The sequence below is a fragment of the Hyla sarda genome, chromosome 4, assembly GCF_029499605.1.
Source record: "Hyla sarda isolate aHylSar1 chromosome 4, aHylSar1.hap1, whole genome shotgun sequence".
NCBI classification, from domain to species: Eukaryota; Metazoa; Chordata; class Amphibia; order Anura; family Hylidae; genus Hyla; species Hyla sarda.
This window is the reverse complement of record NC_079192.1, coordinates 64,364,842-64,388,554: the sequence shown is the minus strand read 5'-3', so window position 1 is coordinate 64,388,554 and position 23,713 is coordinate 64,364,842. Positions and strand designations below refer to the sequence as shown.

At 44.2% G+C, this 23,713-nt stretch overlaps 1 protein-coding gene across 10 annotated transcripts in view; it reads left to right on the top strand.

Annotated features, from left to right (window-relative positions):
- Positions 1-23,713, top strand: part of GCK (glucokinase) — an 81,755-nt gene that overhangs the window by 28,883 nt on the left and 29,159 nt on the right. For 4 of the 10 annotated variants that reach the window (XM_056571217.1, XM_056571216.1, XM_056571222.1 and 1 more), the window contains one exon: positions 18,263-18,496. In XM_056571217.1, the coding sequence (XP_056427192.1) occupies positions 18,452-18,496 (45 nt within the window). In that variant the 5' untranslated portion in view covers positions 18,263-18,451. The other 6 variants (XM_056571225.1, XM_056571215.1, XM_056571221.1 and 3 more) reach the window with 5 other exon arrangements.

The window sequence follows — 23,713 nt, the reverse complement described above, 5'->3', positions numbered from 1 at the left end:
TTTGCTATGTAGGGATTGGGATTAAGGGATGCTACATTATATTGGCGTTGCTAGTGTAGGGTGGGGGAAGTAAAAACATTAATTGCTAGTAGAGGGCAAGGTAATGCCTATAATAGATACGCTAAATAGTATCGCTTGTGACTATAAGGCTAGGTTTAGACTACGGAACCGCGCTAGGACCGCGCATACACTGCAGTCTCCAATAGACTGCAATGTGTTCCACGCGGATTTCCGCCTGAAGAAAGAGCAATGCCTTTTTTCAGGCGGAAATTTCCAAGCGGATTTTCCGTTAACAAATTCTGCTTCACAATTCCTAAGTGTGAATTTGTGAACGGAAACCCATTCACTACACTATACATTTTAGCGAACAGAATTTCCGCCTGCAATTTCAAAGCGAAATTGCAGTCGGAAATTCCGTAGTCTGAACCTAACCTAATGGATATGCTAGGTATAAATTAATAGGTGCGCTGGGTAATCGCGTTAGTGAAGGATGCAAATAAGACAATCCCAGCAGAGTAATATGCCAGAGGGAATATGGAAAAAATCCATAGGTTAAAGAATGAACTCACGGATGCTAAAAGCCTAAGATAACTTAATATAAAACAATAAAAGCTAAAAGTTATTATTATAATTAATATTGGAAGATAATGCTAAAATGGTCACATAACATATTTAAAAGCATATATAAACTAATGGAGTTTTAGATATATGGTCAAATAACATTTAAAAGCATATATATAAACTAATGGTATTTTAAATACACAGTACAGACCAAAAGTTTGGACACACCTTCTCATACAAAGTTTTCTTTATTTTCTTGACTATGAAAATTGTAGATTCACACTGAAGGCATCAAAACTATGAATTAACACATGTGGAATTATAAACATAACAAAAAAGTGTGAAAATCTGTCATATTCTAGGTTCTTCAAAGTAGCCACCTTTTGCTTTGATTACTGCTTTGCACACTCTTGGCATTCTCTTGATGAGCTTCAAGAGGTAGTCACCTGAAATGGTCTTCCAACAGTCTTGAAGGAGTTCCCAGAGATGATTAGCACTTGTTGGACATTTTTGCCTTCACTCTGCGGTCCAGCTCACCCCAAACCATCTCGATTAGGTTCAGGTCCAGTGACTGTGGAGGCCAGGTCATCTGGCGCAGCACCCCATCACTCTCTTTCTTGGTCAAATAGCCCTTACATAGCTTGGAGGTGTTTGGGGTCATTGTTCTGTTGAAAAATAAATGATGGTCCAACTAAATGCAAACCGGATGGAATAGCATGCCGCTGCAAGATGCTGTGGTAGACATGCTGGTTCAGTATGCCTTCAATTTTGAATAAATCCCCAACAGTATCACCAGCAAAGCACCCCCACACATTCACACCTCCTCCTCCACACCAGCACACCTGTGAACTGAAAACCATTTCAGGTGACTACCTCTTGAAGCTCATCAAGAGAATGCCATGAGTGTGCAAAGCAGTAATCAAAGCAAAAGGTGGCTACTTTGAAGAACCTAGAATATGACATATTTTCAGTTGTTTCACACTTTTTTGTTATGTATATAATTCCACATGTGTTAATTCATAGTTTTGATGCCTTCAGTGTGAATCTACAATTTTCATAGTCATGAAAATAAAGAAAACTTTGAATGAGAAGGTGTGTCCAAACTTTTGGAGAATATACTGTGGGAATAAGGGGTATATATAAAGGAACATTGGTTAAAATAGGATATACTAGGGAATAAGGAATATAAAAGAAATGCACTGGTTAGTAACTAATTTGTATGGGTGCTGTGCATTGGGATGTATATGATGTGATATTGTTTATATTAGGGAGGACTGAGGAAAAGCAGCTGGATCAAACTACTGTAGAATGGTCTCAGAAATGTCATTAAGTCCCTGTGGTTGTAAAAAAAAAACTGCATTTATAGATCCAGAATTCCTCCAATCTTTTTAGTAGTTCGAAATGGTTGGACTTATATTTGGGCACAAGATCAATAGGAATAACTGAGAAAAAGTTTTATTGTTCCATTGTGAACAGTATTGCAATGTCTGGATAGGCTATGTAACGTAAAGCCTGTTTTAACATTGAACCGATGTTTATTGATTCTGTTCCTCAATTTCATGGTGGTACGCCCCACATATTGGATTCTGCATTGACATTGAATCAGATAAATGACATATTCTGACTCACAAGTCAGATGATAATTACATACATACATCTCCAACACCATTAGTTTATATATGCTTTTAAATATGTTTTGTGACCATTTTTAACATTATCTTCCAATATCAATTATAATAATAACTTTTAGGGGTATTCCAGGATTTTTTTTTTATTTGACTATGCTACAGGGGCTGTGAAGTTAGAGTAGTTTGTAATATAGTGTCTGTACCTGTGTGTGACGGCTTTCCCACAATTCTTCTGGGATTTTAACTCCAATATTTTATTTTTAACAGCATACAAAATGACTGTTGTCTCAGATTTTTCCCAGCCTGCAATGCGGCCGAGACCTGACTCACTAGTCAGCTGATGACAGGGAGCCTGTCTGCTTCAATGGGTGGAGGGATCAATCTACAACTAGGAAGATGGAATTGTGGGATTTGTAGTCAAAAAAAGAAAAGTCAAACTGGAAATACTAGTTCACAAACAGCTAGCCACAGTATTATGGTAATCTCACAACATAGTCATTTAGCCCCAAGACAAGCGCAGATCCTTCCTAAGCATGTCCATTACTGTCTGCCAGGTACGTACTAAAATCACCTTATGCTGGAGAACCCCTTTAAGTTATCTTAGGCTTTTAGCATCCATGAATTCATTCTTTAACCTATGGATTTTTTCCATATTCCCTCTGGCATATTACTCTGCTGGGATTGTCTTATTTGCATCCTTCACTAGCGCGATTACCCAGCGCACCTATTAAATTATACTTAGCTTACCCATTATAGTCACAAGCGCTACTATTTAGCGTATCTATTATAGGCATTACCTTGCCCTCTACCAGCGATTAATGTTTTTACTCTCCCCCCCCCCCTACACTAGCTACACCAATATAATGTAGCATCTCTTAATCGCAATCCCTACATAGCCAATGCGCTGACATTGCCTGATGAAGTGCCCTTTCTGGGCAAGAAACACGTAGTTCGTTGTGCCTAATAAAACTTTTGTGATGCAATATCCATGATTCCCGTCACCTCCATCTGACACTGTAATTGCGTCTGGTGAAGATCCATTTTCTCTGTTTTTGCTTCTACTGTTGTGAACCGGTGAGCGAGGACCTGACCGGAGGATCTAGGCTGCTTACAGAGTGTTACTTATCCAAACACTACATGGTGTTGTGCCCTCAGCGCAACATTACTTGGTAAGTGTATTTCTTTATTTGCACTTGCCAAGCATCCTAAAGTGCTGCACTAGGGGCACGTGTGCCTTTTTCTCTGTTATAGCCCCAGAATGTAGGAAATCTTGTAAAATTCCTTAAGTCTGCATAACCGTAAACAGCTGTGGCACTGCAAGTTCTGACCCCTAGTGGCCTTCCCTCTGGGTTGCACAGCAATTTGTTTGGTCAGTGTCAGCATTTTCAACTCTCTCCATAATACAACAAAAATGTGGTGGGAAACCTGTCCCTTCACATGACAGTGTGAACATAACACCTCCCACAGACACTGCCACTACAGGGTTCTCCAGTTTAGCCCCTAAAACTCACAACCAGCAGAGTTGGTCTCCAGGCCAAACCTTCCTTGTCATACGTAATGGGTCATGGTAGGGAGTAAAGGCATTGCACTCTCTAGGTTTTTACCTTTTATCCCTCTCCAGGATAAGGAAGCCGGACTTAGTTGCTAAAGGGTACCAGGTTGCTTCCCAAGAGTGGTCCCGGTGTGGTTATGGCTAGGCCAGCAGACCAAAAGACACCGATGTGTGGTACCAAAGGGTCAGGAAAGACGGGTCAAGGCCCAGGTGTGGGTCATGGGCAGGTTGTAAGGTAGCATAGTCAGACACAGGTCAAGCAGTCAGGAGATCAGGTACAGGTAAATACACAGGATGCTAGGATTAAGTACAGCACATCCTTACTGTGGACACAAGTAAGGCTGGGTTCACATCACGTTTTTGCCATACTGTTTTCAATCTGTTTTTGTAAAGAAAACCGTATGGCAAAAAAACGGATGGGACAGTATGGGAAAAAGTAAACCGTATGCGTTTTTAAACTATACTGTTTTTAAAATTGCATACGGTTCCGTCCGTTTTTAATCAAAAAAACATGCGTTTTTGAAAATGTTGTCCATTATTAATGGGAGGGGTCTTAAGTGGGGACTTTAGGATGCAAATGCGCATGTGCAAAGTAAAAACCGTATACTGTTTCCCGTATGGAATCGTATACATGTGCGTTTCCCATTGACGTCCATGTTAAAAAGTATGCGGTTGCAGTACGGTTTTTAAACCGGAGACAAAACCGTGGTCAACTACGGTTTTGAGTACAGGAGAAAACCGTATTGCAAGCAAACCGTACGCAACTGGATGCATTTGGTTTCATACGGTTTCAATTATTTGTCTATGTACAGTGGTCCCTCAACATACAATGGTAATCCGTTCCAAATGGACCATCGTTTGTTGAAACCATCGTATGTTGAGGGATCCGTGCAATGTATAGGACAGTGGTCTACAACCTGCGGACCTCCAGATGTTGCAAAACTACAACACCCAGCATGCCCGGACAGCCGTTGGCTGTCCGGGCATGCTGGGAGTTGTAGTTTTGCAACATCTGGAGGTCCGCAGGTTGAAGACCACTGGTATAGGAAGTTGTACTCACCTGTCCCTGCCGCTCCGGACCGTCACCGCTCGTCACTGCTGCCCTGGATGTCGCCCTCCATCGCTGTCGCTGCGTCCCCGTGGTGTCCCCGACGCTCCGGCAAGGCCTCTGCTTTTCCCGGCATCCTCGCTCTCCGTCGCCGCCATCACGTCGCTATGCACGCCGCTCCTATTGGATGACGGGACGCCGTGCGCAGCGACGTGATGACGACGATGGAGAGCGCCGACGATGGAGGGGATCCCGAAGAAGACGCGCCGGAGCCCCGAGGACAGGTAAGTGATCGTACCACACAGGGCACCGTTAACGGCTATCCGGCGGCAGCTGAAGCAGTCTGTGCTGCTGGAGAGCCGTTTATGGGATGGCCCCGACATACAAAAGCATCGTATGTTGATGCTGCCTTCAATATGTGATGGCCTCTGAGAGGCCATCGCATGTTGAAATTATCGTATGTCGGGGCCATCGTAGGTCGGGGGGTCACTTACAGTTTTCAATACGGTTCCATACTTTTCAGAAAAACGTGGTGTGCACCTACCGTAAGCAAGAGGAGCAGCCTAAAGGTGTTATACCAAAAAGACAAATAGGTTATGACCGTCATAGGGAATCCATGCTCAGTTCAACTCTATTATGTATGCAAGGAAGGGGGATTGTGGGAAAGTGACATCTGCGAAGTCACCAGAGAGTAAACCAGGAAGTGATCAGATCCATTGGGAGAAGAACAATACAGTGATGTGGGCCATTTTAGCTACAAACCAGCACATTTATGCTAGTTTTTACATATATTCTATATATATATATATATATATATATATATATATATATATATATATATATATATAATGTAGTACACTGATTTTAGCAACTTTGTACCAACCTTAGTTTGTGGGAAGCCCCTTATAAAAAAGGTAGTGCTGGGCAGGGATGTGTGGGGGGCTGATCAAGAATGCAGGCGATGGCTCTGAGTTTGAGCACATCATGTGTCCGTGGTCTTTTTCACCGAACCATTCATATCACCATCCAGTCCCTTGTCTTCCCAAGGCTTCACTAGTCAGTCCTGTCACAGATTCATAGACTACAACACCAGTTTCACAGAGCATATTAAAAGCAGGAGTGGATACCAAAAATGATATATCCTTTCTTTACACTTGTCTCTTTATGGGACAATACTACCAGTCTGATGCTCAGCATTGCTGTGCTGCAACTTTTTCCTCCATAGAGAAACATTGAGGTTGGGCATAAATTTGGTTAATGTTGAGATATGCAGCTGACCAAATGTCAGCTTGGAGCTCTAAACTTAAATATATTGGCCCTGATTTACGAATAGTGGAGTGTATTTTTCTTTTTTGGGTTTTAATTCCCTACAATTTTTTTCCACGGTATTTGCTAAAATTTCCCTACATTTTGCACCTTTATCTACAGTGGGGATCAAAAGTTTGGGCACCCCAGGTAAAAATTTGTAATAATGTGCATAAAGAAGCCAAGATAAGATGGAAAAATCTCCAAAAGGCATCAAATTACAGATTAGACATTCTTATAATATGTCAACAAAAGTTAGATTTTATTTCCATCATTTACACTTTCAAAATAACAGAAAACAAAAAAAAAATGGAGTCTGCAAAAGTTTGGGCACCCTGCAGAGTTAATATCTTGTACTGCCCCTGTCACGATGCCGGCTGGCAGGTAGTGGGTCCTCTGTGCCAGAGAGGGATTGGCGTGGACCGTGCTAGTGGATCGGTTCTGAGTCACTACTGGTTTTCACCAGAGCCCGCCGCAAAGCGGGATGGTCTTGCTGCGGCGGTAGTGACCAGGTCGTATCCACTAGCAATGGCTCAACCTCTCTGGCTGCTGAAGATAGGCGCGGTACAAGGGAGTAGACAGAAGCAAGGTCGGACGTAGCAGAAGGTCGGGGCAGGCAGCAAGGATCGTAGTCAGGGGCAACGGCAGGAGGTCTGGAACACAGGCTAGGAACACACAAGGAACGCTTTCACTGGCACGATGGCAACAAGATCCGGCAAGGGAGTGCAGGGGAAGTGAGGTGATATAGGGAAGTGCACAGGTGAAAACACTAATTGGAACCACTGCGCCAATCAGCGGCGCAATGGCCCTTTAAATCGCAAAGACCCGGCGCGCGTGCGCCCTAGGGAGCGGGGCCGCGCGCGCCGGGACAGGACCGACGGAGAGCGAGTCAGGTACGGGAGCCGGGGTGCGCATCGCGAGCGGGCGCTACCCGCATCGCGAATCGCATCCCGGCTGGAGGTGGTATCGCAGCGCCCCGGGTCAGTGGATCTGACCGGAGCGCTGCAGTGAGGAGAGTGTAGCGAGCGCTCCGGGGAGGAGCGGGGACCCGGAGCGCTCGGCGTAACAGTACCCCCCCCCCTTGGGTCTCCCCCTCTTCTTAGATCCTGAGAACCTGAGGAGCAGACTTTTGTCTAGGATATTGTCCTCAGGTTCCCAGGATCTCTCTTCTGGACCACAACCCTCCCAATCGACTAAAAAAAAGGTTTTGCCTCTGACCTTTTTAGATGCCAGAATCTCTTTGACGGAGAAGATGTCCGAGGAGCCGGAAACAGGAGTGGGGGGAACAGATATGGGAGAGAAACGGTTGATGATAAGTGGTTTAAGAAGAGAAACGTGAAAGGCATTAGGAATACGAAGAGAAGGAGGAAGAAGAAGTTTGTAAGAGACAGGATTAATCTGGCACAAAATTTTGAAAGGACCAAGATAGCGTGGTCCCAACTTGTAGCTAGGGACACGGAAGCGGACATATTTAGCGGAGAGCCATACCTTGTCTCCAGGGGAAAAAATGGGAGGAGCTCTTCTTTTCTTATCCGCAAATTTCTTCATGCGTGATGAAGCCTGTAAGAGAGAATTTTGGGTCTCTCTCCATATGATGGAAAGATCACGAGAAATTTCATCCACAGCGGGCAGACCAGAGGGCAAGGGGGTAGGGAGGGGGGGAAGAGGGTGACGGCCGTACACCACGAAAAATGGGGATTTGGAGGAAGATTCAGAGACTCTGAAGTTATACGAGAATTCGGCCCATGGTAGAAGATCTGCCCAGTCATCCTGGCGGGAGGAAACAAAATGTCGTAAATAATCACCCAAGACCTGGTTAATTCTTTCTACTTGTCCATTGGATTGAGGATGATATGCAGAAGAAAAATGTAATTTAATCTTGAGTTGTTTACAGAGAGCCCTCCAGAATTTAGACACGAATTGGACGCCTCTATCCGAGACGATCTGCGTAGGCAACCCGTGAAGACGAAAAATGTGTACAAAAAATTGTTTAGCCAACTGAGGCGCTGAAGGAAGACCAGGAAGAGGGATGAAATGTGCCATTTTGGAGAATCGATCAACGACCACCCAAATAACAGTGTTGCCACGGGAAGGGGGTAAGTCAGTAATAAAATCCATACCAATCAGAGACCAAGGCTGTTCGGGGACAGGCAGAGGATGAAGAAAACCAGCGGGCTTCTGGCGAGGAGTCTTATCCCGGGCACAGATAGTGCAGGCTCGCACAAAGTCCACAACATCCGTCTCCAGAGTCGGCCACCAATAGAAGCGAGAGATGAGTTGCACAGATTTCTTGATGCCCGCATGACCTGCGAGATGGGAGGAGTGACCCCATTTGAGGATTCCGAGGCGTTGGCGTGGAGAAACGAAGGTCTTTCCTGGAGGAGTTTGCCTGATGGAGGCTGGAGAAGTGGAAATCAGGCAGTCAGGAGGAATGATGTGTTGCGGAGAGAGTTCAACTTCAGAAGCATCCGAGGAACGAGAGAGAGCATCGGCCCTAATGTTCTTATCGGCAGGCCGAAAGTGGATTTCAAAATTAAATCGGGCAAAGAACAGAGACCACCTGGCCTGGCGAGGATTCAGCCGTTGGGCAGACTGGAGGTAGGAGAGGTTCTTGTGATCGGTGTAAATAATAACTGGAAATCTTGATCCCTCCAGCAGATGCCTCCATTCCTCAAGTGCTAATTTAATGGCTAGAAGCTCTCGATCCCCGATGGAGTAGTTCCTCTCCGCCGGAGAGAAGGTCCTAGAAAAAAACCCACAAGTAACAGCATGCCCGGAAGAATTTTTTTGTAGAAGGACAGCTCCAGCTCCCACTGAGGAGGCATCAACCTCCAATAGGAAGGGTTTAGATGGGTCAGGTCTGGAGAGCACAGGAGCCGAAGAAAAGGCAGACTTGAGCCGTTTAAAGGCGTCTTCCGCTTGAGGAGGCCAAGACTTGGGATCAGCATTTTTTTTGGTTAAAGCCACGATAGGAGCCACCACGGTAGAAAAATGTGGAATAAATTGCCTGTAATAATTGGCGAACCCCAAAAAACGTTGGATAGCACGGAGTCCGGAGGGGCGTGGCCAATCTAAGACGGCAGAGAGTTTGTCTGGATCCATTTGTAGTCCCTGGCCAGAGACCAAGTATCCTAGGAAAGGAAGAGATTGGCATTCAAACAGACATTTCTCTATTTTGGCATAGAGTTGATTGTCACGAAGTCTCTGAAGAACCATACGGACATGCTGGCGGTGTTCTTCTAGATTGGCAGAAAAAATCAGGATATCGTCTAGATATACAACAACACAGGAGTATAAGAGATCACGAAAAATTTCATTAACAAAGTCTTGGAAGACGGCAGGGGCGTTGCACAGGCCAAAGGGCATGACCAGATACTCAAAGTGTCCATCTCTAGTGTTAAATGCCGTCTTCCATTCATCCCCCTCTCTGATGCGGATGAGATTATAAGCACCTCTTAAGTCCAGTTTGGTAAAGATGTGGGCACCTTGGAGGCGATCAAAGAGTTCAGAGATGAGGGGTAGGGGGTAGCGGTTCTTAACCGTGATTTTATTAAGACCGCGGTAGTCAATGCAAGGACGTAGAGAGCCATCTTTTTTGGACACAAAGAAAAATCCGGCTCCGGCAGGAGAGGAGGATTTACGGATAAAGCCCTTTTTTAAATTTTCCTGGACGTATACAGACATGGCAAGAGTCTCTGGGGCGGACAGAGGATAAATTCTGCCCCGGGGTGGAGTAGTGCCCGGGAGGAGGTCGATAGGACAATCATAAGGCCTGTGAGGAGGTAGAGTCTCAGCTTGTTTTTTGCAAAAAACATCCGCAAAGTCCATATAGGCCTTAGGGAGACCGGTTACAGGAGGAACCACAGAGTCACGGCAAGGGTTACTGGGAACCGGTTTTAGGCAGTCCTTGGAACAAGAGGGCCCCCAACTCTTGATCTCCCCAGTGGACCAATCCAGGGTTGGGGAATGAAGTTGAAGCCAGGGAAGTCCAAGGAGAATTTCAGAAGTGCAATTGGGGAGGACCAAAAGTTCAATCCTCTCGTGATGAGATCCGATGCACATTAGAAGGGGCTCCGTGCGGAAACGTATGGTACAGTCCAATCTTTCATTGTTTACACAATTGATATAGAGGGGTCTGGCGAGACTGGTCACCGGGATGTTGAACCTGTTGACGAGGGAGGCCAAAATAAAATTTCCTGCAGATCCGGAGTCCAAGAAGGCCATAGTAGAGAAGGAGAAGGCAGAGGCAGATATCCGCACAGGCACAGTAAGACGTGGAGAAGCAGAGTAGACATCAAGGACTGTCTCACCTTTGTGCGGAGTCAGCGTACGTCTTTCCAGGCGAGGAGGACGGATAGGACAATCCTTCAGGAAGTGTTCGGTACTGGCACAGTACAGGCAGAGATTCTTCATGCGGCGTCGTGTCTTCTCTTGAGGTGTCAGGCGAGACCGGTCGACCTGCATAGCCTCCTCGGTGGGAGGCACAGGAACAGATTGCAGGGGACCAGAGGAGAGAGGAGCCGGGGAGAAGAAACGCCTCGTGCGAACAGAGTCCATATCCTGGCGGAGCTCCTGACGCCTTTCGGAAAAACGCATGTCAATGCGAGTGGCAAGGTGAATGAGTTCATGTAGGTTAGCAGGGATTTCTCGTGCGGCCAGAACATCTTTAATGTTGCTGGATAGGCCTTTTTTAAAGGTCGCGCAGAGGGCCTCATTATTCCAGGATAATTCTGAAGCAAGAGTACGGAATTGTACGGCATACTCGCCAACGGAAGAATTACCCTGGACTAGGTTCAACAGGGCAGTCTCAGCAGAAGAGGCTCGGGCAGGTTCCTCAAAGACACTTCGAATTTCCGAGAAGAAGGAGTGTACAGAGGCAGTGACGGGGTCATTGCGGTCCCAGAGCGGTGTGGCCCAAGACAGGGCTTTTCCAGACAGAAGGCTGACCACGAAAGCCACCTTAGACCTTTCAGTGGGAAACTGGTCCGACATCATCTCCAAGTGCAGGGAACATTGGGAAAGAAAGCCACGGCAAAACTTAGAGTCCCCATCAAATTTATCCGGCAAGGATAGTCGTAGACCAGAAGCGGCCACGCGCTGCGGAGGAGGTGCAGGAGCTGGCGGAGGAGATGATTGCTGAAGCTGTGGTAGTAACTGCTGTAGCATAACGGTCAGTTGAGACAGCTGTTGGCCTTGTTGCGCTATCTGTTGTGACTGCTGGGCGACCACCGTGGTGAGGTCAGCGACAACTGGCAGAGGAACTTCAGCGGGATCCATGGCCGGATCTACTGTCACGATGCCGGCTGGCAGGTAGTGGATCCTCTGTGCCAGAGAGGGATTGGCGTGGACCGTGCTAGTGGATCGGTTCTAAGTCACTACTGGTTTTCACCAGAGCCCGCCGCAAAGCGGGATGGTCTTGCTGCGGCGGTAGTGACCAGGTCGTATCCACTAGCAACGGCTCAACCTCTCTGGCTGCTGAAGATAGGCGCGGTACAAGGGAGTAGACAGAAGCAAGGTCAGACGTAGCAGAAGGTCGGGGCAGGCAGCAAGGATCGTAGTCAGGGGCAACGGCAGGAGGTCTGGAACACAGGCTAGGAACACACAAGGAACGCTTTCACTGGCACGATGGCAACAAGATCCGGCAAGGGAGTGCAGGGGAAGTGAGGTGATATAGGGAAGTGCACAGGTGAAAACACTAATTGGAACCACTGCGCCAATCAGCGGCGCAGTGGCCCTTTAAATCGCAAAGACCCGGCGCGCGCGCGCCCTAGGGAGCGGGGCCGCGCGCGCCGGGACAGGACCGACGGAGAGCGAGTCAGGTACGGGAGCCGGGGTGCGCATCGCGAGCGGGCGCTACCCGCATCGCGAATCGCATCCCGGCTGGAGGTGGTATCGCAGCGCCCCGGGTCAGTGGATCTGACCGGAGCGCTGCAGTGAGGAGAGTGTAGCGAGCGCTCCGGGGAGGAGCGGGGACCCGGAGCGCTCGGCGTAACAGCCCCCTTTGGCAAGTATCACATCTTCTGGGCTGTCTGTCACGCACTGCTCTTTTAAGGTCTATCCATAGATTTTCAATTATGTTGAGGTCAGGAGATTGTGAAGGCCATGGCAAAACTTTCAGTTTACGCCTCTTGATGTAATCCCCTGTGGATTTCGAGATGTGTTTAGGATCATTATCCATTTGTAGAAGCCATCCTCTCTTTAACTTCAGCTTTTTCACAGATGGCATCAAGTTAGCATCCAAAATTTGCTGAAATTTTATTGAATCCATTTTTCCTTCTACTCGTGAGATGTTCCCCGTGCCACTGGCTGCAATACAACCCCAAAGCGTGATTGATCCACCCCCATGCTTAACAGTTGGACAGAGGTTCTTTTCATTAAATTCTGTTCCCCTTCTTCCCAAAAGTTCAATTTTAACCTCATCGGTCCACAGAACTTGTTTCCAAAATGCATCAGGCTTGTCTATATGTTCATTTGCAAAGTTCAAACGCTGATTTTTGTGGTGAGGACGTAGAAGAGATCTTTCTGGAGGGATTGTGCAGTCAAATGTGGGTTTTGAATTGTTTTTTGTAGACAACTGCTTAGAAGAACCCATGGTGCTGATTGTTGGGGCAAGGTCAGATGAGTCTGGGCATTTAAAACCTTTGAGACTGACATCACCTGGTCTTCCCAGATGATGATTGAGAACAATCCATGACACTGGCAGGTCTCAGCTTTGCAAAGGGGGCAGTGCATGCTATAAATTCTGCAGGGTGCCCAAACTTTTGCAGACTAAATTTTTTTGTTTTCTGTTATTTTGTAAGTGTAAATGATGGAAATAAAATCTAACTTTTGTTGACATATAAGAATGCCTAATCTGTAATTTGATGCCTTTTAGAGATTTTTCCATCTTTCCTTGGCTTCTTTATGCACATTAATAAAATTTTTTACCTGGGGTGCCCAAACGTTTGATCCCCACTGTACATTTTGCTTTTTTTTTTATACACATGCTCTGATCTGTCGGGTTTTCCTCAGCTCAAATACAATACATTTTCTGTGGAAACCTTAGTAAATATTTTGGTTTTTTTGTGAAAATATCGAGGACACTCCCCTTTTCGGTCACGCCCACTTTCCCCGATGACCACACCCCTTTTCAGGTTTTCTCAGTAAAATGGAGAATTAGTCAGGTTTTTTCCAATTTTGGCGCAAATTCTGGCGCAGACGGAATTTCTGTCTCAATGCTCCCAGAATCTGGCGCACAATCCGACAAAACATGTCGGGTTTACAATAGTAAATCAGGGCCATTGTCTCAAAGACAACTCCTGTCCCTATGTACCCTTTCCTCCACCAGAACCCTCTCTATGAGCTAAAACTAAAGTCACTCCCAAAGAGTGGGTCTGGGAGATCAGGCCTATCCTTGCATTACATGGTTGGCCTATTCATTTGAATGAATTGCAAGTAATGCTACATCTGGCCAGTCCCAGGCAATAGCAATGGATTGTCAGGGGTTAGAGAAGCTGGATTGGTGACAGATCAGGTTAGATCTGGTGCTGGCCTGGCAATAATGTATGGGACATTATGTTTTGTAGGTGCTTATTATGCAATTCCCTAATGTCATTATTAAAGCGATCTGGGACATGTGATCTGTTGAGTGTAAGTGTAGCCAATCCTGGAAAATCCACAAGATCGCTGGGGTCACAGATGGCATGTTACTCTTCTACACAACCACGGAAGTTTGCTATTGCCCGGCTAACAGTGCAAATAACATGTACTCTAATGGGGCGGTCACTTCTGAAGATATGAAGACATTGCGCTGTGTACACAAGTACTTACCTCAGACCCTTCGGAGAAGTCAGCTACCACTTACAGTAAAGCGGCATTACTCATTCATGACATGTTATTTACACTCTGCGCTGTGATCATGGGTCAGTGACGTCAGTAGTTCACTGCAAATACTGTTGTTAGGTTACATGCTCCAGAATATTAGTACAGCTATTAAAATGATAACCTTCAGAGTGTTCACATGTGCAGGGATCTTAAAGGGGGGCTACGGTAGAATTTTTTTTTTTTTAAATCAACTGGTGCCAAAAAGTTAAACAGATTTGTAAATTACTTCTATTAAAAAATCTTAAAATTTCCAGTACTTATTAGCTGTCGAATACTACAGAGGAAATTATTTTTTTTTTTGGAACACAGAGCTCTCTGCTGACATCACGAGCACAATGCTCTCTGCTGACATCTCTGTCCATTTTAGGAACTGTCCAGAGCAGCATATGTTTGGTGTGGGGATTTTCTCCTACTCTGGACAGTTCTTAAAATGGACAGAGATGTCAGCAGAGAGCACTGTGCTCGTGATGTCAGCAGAGAGCTCTGTGTTCCAAAAAGAAAAGAATTTCCTCTGTAGTATTCAGCAGCTAAAAAGTACTGGAAGGATTAAGATTTTTTAATAGAAGTAATTTACAAATCTGTTTAACTTTCTGGCACCAGTTGATTTAAAAAAAAAAAAGTTTTCCACCGGAGAACCCCTTTAACGGGGTTGTCCAGCATTAGAAGAAATGTTTTCCTTTTTTTTCTAAAAACATTGCTGCTCATTTCTATTGGTTGTGTTTGGTACTGCAGCCTTTTTACATTTAGTTTAACACTTCAATACCAGACACTGTTTCTGAACAATATTAAACCTTTTTCACTAATCCAAAACGTGCACAAGAATGGACATTTTTGATCTATAGATTGCTTCCTTAGAGTTGCCTCTTTCCACACCCACCCCATCCCTAATGTCAATTTTACATAGGCGTATTGCCTTTTTGCCTGATGACCCTACATGACACTTGCTATTTTTAGTCATCAGACCAGCGGTCAGACAGGGATGTGTGACCATAATAAAGATGCAAAATTGCAACTGTAATATAGTATCTCACAAAAGGGATTGCACCCTAACATTATTCTAAATATTTTATTATTTCACGGGACAACACTGCTACATTGTAAAGTAGTGAGTGCACAGCCTGTATAAGGCTGCATGCACACCACGTTTTTGCAATGCAGTTCCCGTATCAGGTTTTTGATGAAAAACGGATTCCTCAAAACCGGACTAAACTGTATCAAAACGTGTGTACAAATTTTAACCCATATACGGTTAAAAACTGTATACGGTTTGAAAAATGATGTCCAGTTTCATCAGTTTTTTAAGAAAAAAACATATACGTTTTTAACTTTTCACTCCATTTTAAATAAAGTTTCACTTGTTTGATTGAAATTCCAAGAAAAATAACTGTGCAAAGTCAAAAACTGTATGGTGAAAACCGGATGGAACCGTACGCACACACAGTTCTGAACGGTTCCCGTTGACTCCCATGTTAAAAAAAAAACGTATATGGTTTAATACAGTTTTTCACCCGTACCAAAAAACCAGGTAAACTACGGTTTGAAGTACGGGTGAAAAACCGTACAAAACCGTATAAGACGCAAAACGGACTAAACCGTATGTTGCGTTTGACATACGGTTTACAATGTTAAGTCAATGCATACGATTTTCAATACGGTTCCATGCGGTTTTTTACTTGAAACCGTATACGGCAACTGTATTTCAAAAACGTGGTGTGCATGCACCCTAAGCAGTGTTTAATGTTGTGTCTTCTCAAAATAACTCAACACAGCCATTAAAGAGTAGCTATCACTAACATAAATTTCCCTAATCCCCCTCCCCATCAGTCCCTGACACTACCTACGTCTATCCTTGTATTTATTTAATTCAATTTCCCCCTAAAAATACCTTTTTTCAAACAGCTTCGGTAGCTCAGAGTTGAGCAGTCTCCAGAGGGCAGGAAGTGGGCGGCCCCGGCCGGCATGACGTCATCTGAAGCCTGGCCGGGGATCGCTTCCGCCCGTCTTCCTGCAGTGAGAAGAGGCATATGAAGGGGGGCGGGGATATTCAAATTTTGCGCGAGGCGTCTCCTCTCTCGTCTCCCTCTCTATGTCTACAGAATGAGAGGCTGCAGTGCGAGTGCTGCAGTGTGAAAAGGCATATGAAGGGTGGCGGCGAGATTCAAATTTTGCGTGCCCCACGCAAACGAGCGCTGTGCTCGCTCTCTGCCTGTTTCATATACAGGCAGAGAGTGAGCTGTGAACGAGCCAGCAGTGGTCTGAACGTGCTCAACGTAAGGGGGTGAAAATGCTTCCTGAGCCATATAGGGTGACACCTAGTGGCCAGGTTTTATAATGTGAAAAAAACAATAAAAACAAGATTTTTTTTAAATTAACATATATTAGAAACATGTTTATTTTTGCATAATCTTTATAACAAAAAAATTAACTTTAATGAGAGTACCCATTTAACCCCTTTTTCACCTGAAGGACTTTATTTTTTTCTTCTAAAAATCATAACGAGTTCAATTTTGCACCTACAGACCCATATAAGGGCTTGTTGTTTGCGTCACTAATTGTTCTGTGTACTGACATCACTTTTATAACCTAATCTGTGGTGAAATAAAATTACTTGTGGGATGAAATTTAAAAAAAACACGCCATTTTGCAACTTTTGGGGGCTCCCGTTTCTACGCAGTGCACTTTTCTGTAAATATGACACCTTATCTTTATTCTATAGGTCTGTACGGTTAAAAGGATACCCAATTATTGTAGGTTTTATTTTATTTAACTACTTTAAAAAATCCTAAATACATGCACCAAAATTAGTATGTTTAAACGGTTGTTTTTTTTTGGTGTATGGGGCTATATGAGGGCAAATTTTTTGCACTGTGGTCTGTAGTTTTTATCGGTATCATTTTTGTTTTCATGGGACTTTTTGATCGCTTTGTATTAATATTTTATGGTATATGAAGTGACCAAAAATGTACAATTTTGGACTTTGGTATTTTCTTATGTGTACGCCATCGAATGTGCGGTTTAGCAAACCTTATATTTAATAGTTTAGATATTTACGCACATGGCGGTACCACATATGATTATTTTTATTACATTATTTTATTTAAAAAATGGCTTGCATTGAGGTGGCGGAGCGTTACATCACACGGGGGCGGAGCCGTGTCGTCACAATACTCGAACATGCTCCGGAAGCTGATGGTAACGGGGTGCAGCGTGAAAGATCACGGGGGTCCCCAGCGGCAGGACCCCTGCGATCAGGCATCTTATCCCCTATCCTTTGGAGCTCTCCATTCACACCTGAGAGCTTGCAACACTAATACGTCACATGACATTGGTAAGAGAAAATGGCTAACTGGGTCCAAGTGGGACATTCCCCCTTAGGGATGTACTTACTTTTGTTGCCAAGGTTTTGACATTAATGTCTGTGTGTTCTTTTGAGGGGACACAACATTAAACACTGTTATACAAGTTGTGCACTCACTACTTTACGTTATAGCAGAGGGTCTTAAAGATGTGGAAAAGATATGGAACAAGTGCAATAATAACATTATATTAGGGAATCTCCAAAAACTTTGACGTGATCTTCAGAATACACTTAAAGGGGTACACCAGTGAAAAAATTTTTTTTTTCTTTAAATCAACTGGTGCCAGAAAGTTAAACAGATTTGTAAATTACTTCTATTAAAAAATCTTTCCTTCCTGTACTTATTAGCTGCTGAATACTACAATGGACATTCTTTTGTCCAGAGTAAAAGGAAATCCCCATAGCAAACATATGCTGTTCTGGACAGTTTCTAAAATGGACAGAGGTGTCAGCAGAGAGCACTGTGCTCGTGATGTCAGCAGAGAGCTCTGTGTTTCAAAAAGAAAAGAATTTCCGCTGTAGTATTCAGCAGCTAATAAGTACAGGAAGGATTAAGATTGTTTAATAGAAGTAATTTACAAATCTGTTTAACTTTCTGGCACCAGTTGATTGAAAAAAAAAAGTTTTTCACCGGAGTTACCCTTTAAGCTGTGTTTATCCATCTCGTCAGGTTGTTCCTATCACCTCTACTGTGTATCTATAGGTTGGAGCTGTGAAGTGTACGCCGAGTTAAAATTTGAAGAAACCCATTTCATGGTTCAATGAGCCTTGTGCCTCTATATATAGAGAGTCTACCATGCAGCCGGTAGGTTGTAAGAACAAGAGCGGGGACTCGGACTGTCTCTGTAGCCATATTGGGACCTACCTACCAAGCTTATGGGTCTGTTTGGTGTATGTACTTTATGGTATTATGCTATGTGTGAGATATTATTTTGTCTGCTGTACAGTGAGGTGTGGCTTAGGCAGTAGGAGGCAACAGGTAGCGGAGGAAGGAACCATTGGGTGCTGAGCAGACACCTGGCAACAACCTCCATTAACCCCACAGTACTAGGAGGACAGAAGATTGGGACAGTGCACAGATATCAGCACCAGGGACAGAGACTTCAAGAACTGTGCAATAGAACTTCTTGGTCCTCATGCTGGATAACAAGGTCAGAATGGAGGTCACCCAGATGCAGAAGGTAAGACACACTACTTTATTGTTTCTTATTCTTCACAATGTGGTTACATAACGTCTTATGTTGCTAACATATTTCATGGAGCAGTACAGAGCTTGTCATGTCTCACATCTTCCCTTGTCACAATTTAATGACCTATCTCATCCATACACCTGGTATGGACAATATAGGAAACAGAATAACCAGTCAGTATATTTTGGAGTCTGGGAAAAAAATGGTGAATAGTGGCATAAACTGCAGTTCCCTAATAAATAGCAGAATTGGCTGCACTTACAGTAAATGCACATTGTCCCCCTGCACATGCAGACATCCACAAAGAGCGCTACGCCTCCTGCTACTGTTATAGGCAATATACAGTGTCAGCTCTGTACAGCCCTAGGTACAGCCCTATGACACTGCCTGATAGTTGGTCTTGCTATGAGTTACAATAAGGCAGCACAGGATGGCGGGTTTTCCAGCTGTGAGTGTTTCTTTTAACCATTAACCAAGCTGCTCGGCCATAGAGACATTCTTTGCAGTTTTCTGTCTGCACAGCAACTCTATAGCAGAGATATATTACATCCATATTTTATAGATTCTACAGTGTTATAATATAACTCCTATTCAATTATAATGAAGTAATGACTGGTAATTCCTTTCTTGCACAAGAGGGAACATCTCTCTATAGCTCCCTCCACTGGTTCTGTAAGATATAGCACATTGTCCTTGCACACACCACTTTAGAAATCCAACTGGTACATGTATGATAAATCTATCTATCTCTCTTTCTCAAAAGTATTGAACATGCCTACTGATATTTATTTAATACTTTGTACAAAATCCCTAGTTGGTAATGACAGCTTCATGACGCCTCCGGTATTGAGAAACTAGTTGCATGCCTTGCGCTAGTGGGATTTTTGGCCAATTCTTCCACACAAACAATTTTCAAATCTTGAAGTTTCCATGGGCCTCTGATCTTCAGTTCTTTCCATAGATTTTCAATGGGATTTAGGTCAGGTGATTGGCTTCCTTGGTTGTGTGTTTGGGATCATTGTCTTGCTGAAAGGTCCATCCTTGTTTAATCTTCATCATCCTGGTAGATTGCAGCAGATCATCTTTTATCTATCTATCTATCTATCTATCTATATATCTATCTCCTATCTAATTATTTATTTCTAATATATTCCAGTATATATTTATCTAATAACTATCTATATATATATATATATATTTTCTACAATGTGTATATTAATGAGAAAATACATATTTATCAATACATGTTTTGTAATATAGTAGATATTATACTGTAGTTATGGCATGGCAGACCTTTAAGGTGTTATTTGATTGAAAAATCCCATTTTCATACATCATGTTTTGAGTAAATAAAGTGAGGTCCACTGAGGTTCCAACTATCGATGCCCTCTTTGTCCACTGACCTGATGATTCTCTCCTGCCCAGTGGAGTAACTTGAAGATGCTGGGCCCGCATGCAAAACTGTCACATGGACCCCAGCTATAATGCTTCATGGGTCCGGATGAAAAAGCATCCCCATTTGCAGGGGCTAAATCAGACCATCCCCATTTGCAGGGGCTAAATCAGACCTATAGTTACTAAGGTACTTGAAGTAGATCTCTCTGACTGTGCATATGGTCACAGCCACACTCCACATACTTTCAAATATCCCCTCCTTTTATAACCTTCACATTCACCACTGGCTTTTTCCCTTTTACACATTGACAACAATGTTCTACTGAGCAGCTCACTGCAGGAGTGGGGCCTGTCATGACACTTTCAAGGGGAACTCCGGTGTAAACAAGTGGAAAACAAATGTTTTCAAATCAACTGGTGCCACAAACAGATCTGTAAATCACTTCTATGAAAAAATCTTAATCCTCCCAGTACATATCAGCTGCTGAATACTACAGAGAAAATTGTGTAGTTCTTTTCAGTCTGTCCACGGTGCTCTCTGCTGACACCTCTGTTCATGTCAAGAACTGTGTATATTAGAAGCAAATCCCCATAGCAAACCTCTCCTGCTCTGGAAAGTTCTTTACAAGGACAGAGGTGTCAGCAGAGAGCACTGTGGTCAGACAGAAAAGAACTTAACACATTTCTCTGCAGTATATCTGTAGTATACAGCAGCTGATAAGTACTGGAAGGATTAATATTTTTAAATGGAAATAATTTACAAATCTGTTTAACTTTCTGGCACCAGTTAATTTGAAAAAAATAAATAAAAATATTTCCACCGGAGTATCCCTTTAATGATTCTCTTCAATCCCTGGTTCCTCTTTAAATTTAAGTTTTGCAATTTGAGCCACTTATATGTTTGTCCATGGTCCGAGGTATGTTAGCCTCTTTGGATGCATCCAATGTCCACGTCAGTTTGTGATTTCTTTATATGTAACATATAGGTCTTAGTGCAGTCATGTACACGGTCGTCCTGCTTGACCTTTGATCTTGGCATGTGCATAAGATGTCAGGTAAACACCTCTGTGCTGCCATAACATTCTGATTAATAGGATCGCCCTACAACCAAGGGGACTATTAGAGGAGATAACAGGCAAAACAGCCATCTGCTCCTGGGACACATCAACATATACGCACAAGCACTCACCCATTCCTAAACATCTGTGTACGCAATAGTGCAGGGAGGCAGAGGCACTCTCTTAGCGCAGTAAGGGGGGGGGGAGGATAAGTGTGTACAATCTCTTTGTTTATTGACTTTTCAATGTAATAAGCCAGGGGTTGGGGCAGGTGACGATGCCCTGAGTTTTCTGACGTTATTTGTACCTTTCCTAATTTCTTGTCTTAGATCATTCATCATTGGGTCACGAGAGAAGATGATTATGCCATTAAAATGCTCAGTATCCATAGTAATTACCCTAGTGCCATATTCATTGTAGTACCCATATGCCAGCCTCATATTAAAACACAACGCACTTACCTGATCCATGCTCCTTTCTCCACTGTCAGCAGCCAGGAAGTTATATCAGCCATTGTTGTATTTAGAGAAAAACTGTCACATGTTTTGTCCTGCACTATCCACAGGTACCTGTGGATAGTGCGGGAGATGCTGAACAATTTGAGTCCTACCTTGCCCGGATCCGCTGCGCCGTTTGCCTGTTACAGGTCTTTTTCTGTGTATTAAAATGAGCACTTAACTGGCAAAGGCGGGGTTACTGCCTTCAACTGCCACTGTGTTGTAACCGCCGCCCTGCCCGCAGCACCGCCCGGCTAATGAATATTCATATATTGCCTTACTATGTTGTCTCATATCGGCCGTGTCTCAAACTGCCTACACCCTTACTTCAGTGCTGCTCCGGACGAATGAAGCAGCGCTGAAGACCGCTTCCGGGTGTAGTTAGAAATCCCGCACATGCGCAGTAGCGTCCGGGACTCGGCCAATATGAGACAACATAGTAAGGTATGAATATTCATTAGCTGGGCGGTGCTGCGGACAGGTCGGCGGTTACAACACACTGGCAGTTGAAGGCAGTAACCCCGCCTTTGCCAGTTAAGTGCTAATTTTAATACACAGAAAAAGACCTGTAACGGGCAAACGGCGCAGCAGATCCGGGCAAGGTAGGACTCAAATTGTTCATCGTCTCCCGCACTATCCACAGGTACCTGTGGATAGTGCGGGACAAAACATGTGACAGTTTTCCTTTAACTTCCTGTTCCTATTTCAGTCTCTGTCATTATAGAAAATTGTTCCCCAACTTGTAGCTCTCCAGCTGTTGCAGATCTACAACTCAAATCATTCCCTCACAGTTGCCTGATGGGAATTGTACTTTTTAAACAGCTTTAGAGCCACAGGTTGGGGAAACTGCTATAAATCAACTCAGGGAAAGAATGTCTGTGCAGCAGAATGCTGAAAGATTTAACCAACAGTGTCAGGAAGCTGCTGCCATGGCAAATAGGATTATGGGGGGCATTAAACGGGCAAAAATGCCCATGACAAAATCATAGTTCTACCATGGTACAAACCGCTAGTCAGACCACACACTTAATATTGTGTACAGTTTTTGGCATCAGTGTACATAGAAAGACATAATGGAGCTGGAGGGGGTTGAAAGAAGTGTGGTGACACAGGGTACAATATATACTTGTCAAATCATGATGCCAGGGCACCGTTAACCTACATGGTCCGAGGTGTAGACATTGTAAGGATTTCTACCTGGAAATAGCTCTGGGATTGTCCTTGACACCGCCACAGGACACATTTCCACTTCAATCAGCAGGCAAACAACAGTACTTAATGCAAGTCCGGCCCCTCGACAGCTTTATTAGACAGGCTGCAGGATAAATAAAAACATAAGACAGGAACAAACAAAACCCTAGACCTTCTAGTCACTAACTAAACAATCCAGGGTGCCCTGACTATCAACTGGTGGGTTTTTCCCAGCCAGTTAAACTTATGCCTGCTGCAACATTTCACTCACTGTTCACACACAGCATTTGCAACCTCTTGCTGTGTGTGTTAAGACTCCTTGTCTTGTCCACTTCACTGTTGGGGCCACTCACAGCCCGGGCTGTGTGTTCTTCACCAGGACCCCTGCCTCCCCCCTACAGCCACCTTGCTGTCTTCTGGGGAGAGCACCAACTATTCTGTCTGACTTCATTTAAACACACTTCCCCTTTCTGCTACCTCATTAATTAGGCCACAGGTGGAGGTTTCTCCAGGGTTAGTTAGGGAAATACACCCTTCCCGTGCCACAGTGTCACAACAGCTTCTCCTGGGTCAGGCGCTGGGCAATAAACACACCAATGCCAGGTTACGGATAACTGTCTTTTTACTGAGGCAGGAGCAGATAGTACAATACTCGCAGTACAGAGGGGAGTAGAAGGGATGCAGGGTAACCCGTGGGAGCCCTGTGGCCTTGGTGGGACTTATGGTGCTTTTCACCCACTTGAATTGACTTACTATTAGATATGAAAGATTTGAGACTTGGAGATATCCCACGCTGACTAGGATTCTGCTAAGGTCCAATTTACACCGCCAAGGTATGAACTCACCAACTCCTGTGCGGGGAACACTTGCAGAATGGCGGGGTTGATTTGTTAAGAGGTTTTCTTTAGGCTTCACTTGGAATCGACTCACAACTAAACTTACTAAACTTACATCTCACAGCTAAACTTAGACTGAATAGCTCCCCCCACACACACTATATGTAGGTCAATTTGAGCAATCAGGGTCACATGGGTACTCTGTATCATAGCTCCTCACTGACATCCAGT